The sequence below is a fragment of the Elephantulus edwardii genome, unplaced genomic scaffold (genome assembly GCF_000299155.1).
Source record: "Elephantulus edwardii isolate Elephantulus edwardi_28Jun2011 unplaced genomic scaffold, EleEdw1.0 scaffold00093, whole genome shotgun sequence".
NCBI classification, from domain to species: domain Eukaryota; kingdom Metazoa; phylum Chordata; class Mammalia; order Macroscelidea; family Macroscelididae; genus Elephantulus; species Elephantulus edwardii.
In genome coordinates this window covers 12,907,045-12,914,265 of record NW_006399843.1, presented here as the reverse complement: position 1 = coordinate 12,914,265, position 7,221 = coordinate 12,907,045, and the positions used below count along the sequence as shown (strand labels likewise).

The following is a 7,221-nucleotide window of genomic DNA, read 5'->3' as shown; positions in this document are numbered from 1 at the left end:
GGGGGTGGGAGGGATGGGCGGGGAGAGAAGTGCAGCAAAGAATGAATGGAAATCCAAAATCTCTGTAAATGCTCATTAAAATTAAAAAAAAACCAAAATAAAATTTAAAAAAACCATGTGTTTTAACTTTGGATTTTTCCATATTTCAGGATGTGCCTAAGTGCTGCTAATCATTTCTTTGTGAGCAGTTTATCTCTCCTAAGAGAGGAACTGGTCATAGGGAGATGATTAACTTCACACTGAATTTTAAAACAGACAAATGTGATGTGAGCTCACCACAAAAGCAATAGGAAAAAACCACAGTGTATAAATAGGTCCTGATAGTTCAAGCCTATGTTGTTCAAGAGCCAGCTATGAGTTGTAGGTGAGCTTTCAACTGTGTGGACGGTCAATGCCCCTGCCCTGCAACGTCGGTCAAAGACAAACAGTACATTGGAGAGGAAGCAATGGTTAAAGGCAACCATTCTATTCTTCTCCCTTAATTTTCATACTGTACCGTTCTTATTCTCTCCCACTTCAGGCTTCCACTTCCACCATCTCGTCCTAGGTTCCCTTTAGCCCCTTCACCCAACTGTAGACATCCCAACCTTCAGCCTCATCTTGGTGATCCTGTCTTTATCCGGTCAGAGCCTATGCTCTTCTCCCCCACATGCTCTTGTGCTGTGCCAGCCTCGCCATCACAGCCCCTCAGGTGTCTAGGCCCCTACATGCTCTATCATCCCTGGCCTCAGGTCAGGCCCGTGATTTGCTGGCCAGCTATGGAGGATGCAAAACCAACCCTGGTATGGGTCGGTGAACTCTGACTCCTGGAGTCTTCTCTCTTCAAGTCCCTTCCTGCCTCATGTGAACAGCAACTCTGAGGCTCTGGGGCACAGAGAGCCCACAGCCTGGACATAGATTCCATCAATTCACATCCAAGTGGAGACCACTAAAGGGGAGTATACACAGCAGAGATGACATCAGAGTTTATTGTGGAACTTAGTCCACTGAGAAGCATGAGTTGCTGGGGGAAGGGACAGTAAGGGTGAAAGAGAAGTTAAATAAACTCTGATGTGGAGTGAGGGGGCTACTAGGGAGTGTTGAGGAAGGTGAGCCATCAGGAATAAGAAGAGACTGAGGGTGGGCAGGGCTGCAGTGCAGAGGAAGAGGGGAAGGCATTGAAGGAGTGGAATGCTGCAGGGGAAGGACTGGGAGGGGCAACCCTCTCAGGGGAGGAGTCAAAAGCTAAGCTGGGGCAGTGCTCTGGGCTGCCTGGAGGAGCCTGATGCCCAGCCTAGGCCTCTTCATTTTTGGGCACCTAGTGCCAGGGCGATGATGAGGCCCACCACCAACAGGAACATGGCCACCGAGAGCAGCACTGTGATGACGATCATGCCCCCTGTTCGGGCCATTCCCAACCCAATGGACTCCATCTTCCTTCCTGTCAGAGAAAAGAGAGGGAAGGCCATAGTGGGCAGCAAGGGCCCCATCCTTCCCAGGAGTCTCAGTCTAACCCTGCATCCTTCCAACCACCCATCTCTTCACCCTTTGATTTATCCACCCAAATTATCAACTCAACCAATGAGCCAAGGGATTCAAACAAGCATCAAACAGACATTTTTATAAAGCCTCCCCTCTTCAGTCACAGGGGATATGGAAATGAATAAGACCCAATCTCTATCCACAAAAGCCCTCCAGTTTAAAACATAGTAGCCAGATGAGGCAGGTAAATGCCGAGAGCTCAATGCTGCTAGAGGGATAGAGGGAGTAAGGAAGCATGGGGTGAGTGTGGAAGTTCGAAGATAACCCAGGTGCATGAGGAGGTCAGGGAAGGTGAGGAGGAGGAGGGTGATGAGAAGTATGAGGAATGGGGGATATTACTTACGAGGAAGGGTGGACATTGGGATCTCTCTACTGGATTCTGTGGCTATCCCCTTCTTCACTTGATACGAAATGCTTTTGGAGAAAGGTTTTGGGGAGAAAGGAGCAAATACATAGTAACTAAGATATGGGGGGAGGGGGCTTCGTAGCAGTGCCTTCCATATGCGTCCTCCTGCAAGTGTTGTCCAGTTTCTCTACCCCGTAACAGTGTCCTCCTTCTGGCCCTCTATGCTGACCAGACACCCTTTGCCACAGCAATGCCAGGACCCAGCTCCTTGTCCAGCACCCTCTCCAACAGGTGGCCCAGCCCAGGTCAGGTACTTACTAGTATTTGGTTCCAGGCACCAGATTTGTCACCTGGTATGCACTGAGCCGGGTGACTGTAAAGCCAGCCCCGCTTTCCACCACATTCACCAGCTCCCTGCGCCCTCGGCATGGAGGCACCACGAAGCTGGATTTCACCACTGGCCAGGAAGTCAGAGTGGAAGACAGTGTCAAGTCAAAGGCCTCAAGGCAAAGGGGTGACTTTTAGGGTAGGGACACCCTGCCCTGGGGAGAGGGGTTGACAGGAGGACATGATGGAGGAAAGGACGTAGGAATGTCCAGGGAGGGACACAGCAGGGGGTAGCAGACCTTTGCTGTCATTTGCTCTACGGACCATCAGCGTGGCGTTGCCCCCTGTGAGGTGACAGGGAGGCAAGGCAACTAGCAGGCTCTCTGTTAGCGCAGGGGACAGCACGCCGGAGAGATCTGAGATGTTGAAATCTGTTGGTAGGCCAGGAAAGAATTAAGACGGGTGTCTGTCCACCTCCTCCTCCTCATATCTATCCTGTTCCTACTCCCACCACCCCAAGTTATTTCTAAGAAAGCAGTTTTTCAAGAATAGAGAATACTTGGCAAAGTCGGTTCGCTCTTACTGATATGGCCACCAGGTGGCAGTCTTGGGCTGCATATACTGGCTCCTCTGCTCCTGTTCCCCCGGCCGGCCCCTGAGCGACAGGAGCAGGGCAGGCCCCCCTCACCTTTCCTCACTTTCTCATCTTGAGTTTGTCAGGGGACAAGGAATGTGTTCTGGCCCCAGTATCTGGTGTCTGTTTACTGCCATCACCATTTCCCCACCACAGCTGTCCTGAGAGCCCTGGAAGACACCAGTACCTCCTGTCCAGACACCCAGATAGCACACCCTTCAGCCCCAGAGACCTGCCATCGCTGGGGCTAAGACAGCCAGCAGAACTAGGATCCAGGGCGAGGTGTGGACTGGTAGCAGGGATGCCATGGCTCCTGATGGCTGGGTTGGAAGCTGGAATGGTGCTGGTCCGCTGGGGCCTCCTGAGGCAATTAGAGCCCTGCCCCTGGGGTGACAGATTTTATCTTGAGGTTGGGAGAGGCTGGAGAGGAATCTTGTCCAACCTGCCTATTGGCCCTAGGGGGAGCCCCCAGACAGGTTTTTCAGGGTGAGGAGTTGATTCTTTCCTGGTGAGAGGGGAATGATTACTGGATCCCAGAGGTCATTCAGCTGCAGGGGATAAGTGTCGATATTCCCTTGGGACTCCGAAGTCTAGACGCTGAATGTTCCTCTGCTGTGTCTCTTAGAAACTGCCCTCCATCCCCCACCACCTCTTCGGGAGTGGTTTCCCCAAGAGGGCTTCTTGTTCTGAGGTTCCCGGTATTCGGGAAGAAGAGGGTAGGGTCAAGAGGCTCCTGAATGAATACTATGCTGCATTAAAAAACAAGGAACTCATGCAATATTATTCAAAATGGTTGACTCTGGAGAACATTATGCTGAGTGAAATATCCCAGTCACAAAAGGACAAATATTACATGATGCCACTGTTGTAGAATGGGACTGTCCTTGGGGTTGGGGAGAGACTGAGTAAGATGGGTTCAATAATGTATACTGCACTGAAACAGAGGAGGGAGAAAACTGTTTAAAAGAGATATATAACTAGGTATTTCTGTCATCACAGGAGACTAGAGCGAGGGCTACATGGTGGAGGGGACCTGGGGGAGGGTTTGTAAAACAATGAAAGAATCTTTTCTTTTACTTTTCCATAATTTTTGGACTCATGTACTTATAACTTGTTAGTCAAATTTGTGTCTTCTAGGTTGCAACACCCCCATGATACATCTTTAAGGATATGAACATGTATGGCCAAGCACAATCAATAAGAGTGCATCTAAATTCCAAAATCAATCTCCATAATAGTCTGTGTTTCCTACTGCCAAAGGGGCCCTTTAGAGTAGTGAGAGAAGATCTTCACCCTGAAACCCACAGCGTCCCTTTTCAGCAGGAAGTAGCTAAGAGAATACGCCATCCCCTTTTCCTTATGACTCAGGGTGAAGTCTCTCTCAGGGAGGAGTGATAGGGAATGGCAAAGGACACAATGACAAAGAAGATTAATCAGAACTGGCTTTGACAAGCACTGTGGCATTTGGACAAGAACAAACTGGGAGGAGGGTAGAGAGAATAGTGCAACAATGAATGAATGGAAACCCAAAATCTCTGTAAATGTTTATGAAAATTAATAAAATATAGAAAAAAAAAGAGGCTCCTGAATGGCCTTCCACTGGGAAAGAATGGGAGAAAAAGTTTAAATGGTGGTAGGGACAAGGCAGGGGTGCTTTGGTGGCCTAGTGGTAAGAAGCTGCACTGAAATTCCAAAGGCATGTGAGGTTTGAACCCACTAGCTACACTCGGAGGATGGGTAGTTTCATGCCATTAAACTGCTTCTGAAAACCCACTGGAGAGTCTGCCTGACTCAACAACACAAAACAACAACGACAAGGGGCAGGGTAGCAGAGCCAAGGGTTCTGACTCTTGGTGTTGACTGAGGTCCAGGTCCTACAGATCTGGGAGAGGCAGGCTGTCTTCCAGGGAGATCTGGAGCCTCCGCCATGGGGTCAGGCCTACAGCTCTGAGATGCCTCTGGAGGGTGAAGCCAAGGGATGTCAGGTGATATACATCCAGGGGCAACAGAGAGTAGACACGTATCCAGTCACATAGGGGTGAGGGGAAAGGGACACAAAAAGAGACTTGGCAAGTGATTTGTTTTCCTCATCTAGAGAGTAAAGATTGAGATTACCATTTATTTAGTCTTACTTGGATCCACAATCAACACCCTTGGTACCAGCAGTTAGGAGATCAGGAGACATGGGGCACTGAGAAAGCCTGCAGATGTTCTGCAGAGATAATAGTTCTCCAAATTATTAATGAGCGAGGATATCACCTTGAGGACTAAGGTGCACCTGATTCAGGCCACAGACTTTCCATCACCTTTTATGCATCTGAGAGCTGGACAAGATATAAAGAAAACAGAAGAAGGATCAATGCCTTTGAACTGTGATATTGGAGAAGAGTGCTGAATAACACATGTACTGCTAAAAGAACAAACAGATATGTCTTGGAGAAAGTGCAGATAGAGTGCTCCTTGGAGGGAAGGATGATAAAGCTTCAGCATACATACTTAAAGCATGTTACTAGGAGAGGCTATTCCTTGGAGTGGGACATTAGACTTGTAAAGGTAGAATGTCAGCGAAAGAGAAGACGACCCTCAACTTCATGGATTGACACAGTGACTGCAGCAATGGACTCTAGTGTATCAGAAATTGTGAGGACAGCACAGGGTTCAGATCTGTTGTTTATGGGGTCACTATGGGTTGCTCTTGCCTTGATGGCACATAACAACAACAATTGAAAGTAAATAAGGAAAAGAGACCCAGTTAGGGGAAATGAAAAAGCCACAACTTCTGGGGCTTCATCCCTGTGCTCCACTGGAGGAGTATGACTGGAGAGAGGGGTGAGCAGGCAGGAGGCGTCTTCTGCCATACTCTTATCCCTCACAGCCACCTGAGAGGACCACGTTAATGCTCCCTTTTGTAGATATGGACACAAACCAAAAGGAAGGGTCATTTGTTTAAAGTTGAGCACTTTGTGGGGAGAGGCCAGAAAACTCTAAAGAAGCCTCATGTTTTGTCTCTTTGCTCCAGAAACCATTCTGTCATCCTCAAACCCAGAGGAGCAGGTCCTGGTGGGAAAGAAAGGGCTGGTGTCTGCACTCCATGGTGGGAAGGGTAGGCTTAAAGTCCGGGATCAGGGCAGAGTGGTGACAACAGAAAGGAAACAAAGCAGGAGGAGCTTAGACCAGTGCATCTCCACTTTAATGTGCATATGAACTTTCGGGGATCCTGTGAATATGTAGCTTCTGATTCTCTTAGTGGGTCAGAGTTAAAGCCTGAAATTCTGCCTATCTGAGGAGCTGCCAGGTGGCACTGTGGATGGTGGTCCGGGAGGACTCCACTTAAGTTGCCAGGTGCCCTGTACTCTCTCACCCCCTGCTTTCCTTTCCAGCAGAGTTCAGGGGCAGGTGCCTCTCACCATCTCTCAGAACAGGCTGCCTTTTAGTAAAAACTGAATTTTGTTTTTCTGCACCTTTTGTTCCAGATCAGATAAGATCCTACCATTCACCATAGAAACTCAAAGAGGACCTTTTGCATACTAAAGGGAACTTGCACAGTGATGGTGGAATTCCAGGGGTGGAGAGATCTCAGCACTGCTCAAACCTTATCACCAACCAGGAAGGATGTTTACACTTTAGCTGGAGTAGGGGTATCTCTTCTCCACTTCAGTCACAAGCCAGGAAACAGACAGAAGAGTTTATTGCAGGGTGAGTTGTGTTGGATCTACTCCTGAGCCCTCATTCTAGTCTGAAATCAGGAAGACAGAGTGGGTCAGGGGTGGGCAAAGCTCTGACCAGATTTTAAAGGGCTAAGAGGACCCTGTGCCTTTAAGCCCTCCCTTCTCCCTCCAGCCTTTCTCCTCCTCAGCGCTGGCCCTCCCCAGGTTTCTGGAGGAGCTGAGAGTTGCGTCTTCTCCCTGCCCTGCCGAGCTGCTCACTGGCTGCTCTAGAGGCTGTGCTTTGCGGTCTCCATGGAAACCATTAGTTGCTAAGCAACTGGAGCATCATCTGTGCTGAGCTCTCGCATCTAATTATCCCATCACAGCGGCTGAGAAGGGTTTGGGGAGCTGAGGGGAGGGGGAGGCCAAGCGCAGAGCAAGAGGATAACTCTTTTAGCAGAGCAGATTCATTGACAACACTGAAGCCATTTAAAGTCACAGCACCCTGCTCCTCTGGAACGTTCCCCCATGTAGATTGGAGTAAGGAAACCAGGGCCTCAAATGCCTAGAATCTGTCTTGGAACCACTTGAGGCTTTCTTCCCTTAGATGCTTGGTTCTGAACTTCCTCATGTTCTCTTTCCTTCTTCTTTTCACCCAAATCTCCCATTTGAGTCAACAAACGTTTATTGGCACTTGGCTAGACAGAGACATAAACTGAGGAAGAAAAGATTTCTGCCCTCAAGGA

At 49.0% G+C, this 7,221-nt stretch overlaps 1 protein-coding gene across 1 annotated transcript; it reads right to left on the bottom strand.

Annotated features, from left to right (window-relative positions):
• Positions 1–1,283: 1,283 nt before the first annotated feature.
• UPK2 (uroplakin 2) lies at positions 1,284–3,136 on the bottom strand. Its single transcript, XM_006890840.1, has 5 exons — positions 3,061–3,136; positions 2,494–2,625; positions 2,186–2,324; positions 1,865–1,935; positions 1,284–1,420 (listed from the first exon to the last, which is right to left on the bottom strand). The coding sequence occupies exons 1-5, from the start codon at positions 3,134–3,136 to the stop codon at positions 1,284–1,286; spliced, it is 555 nt and encodes a 184-aa protein (XP_006890902.1).
• Positions 3,137–7,221: the final 4,085 nt, after the last annotated feature.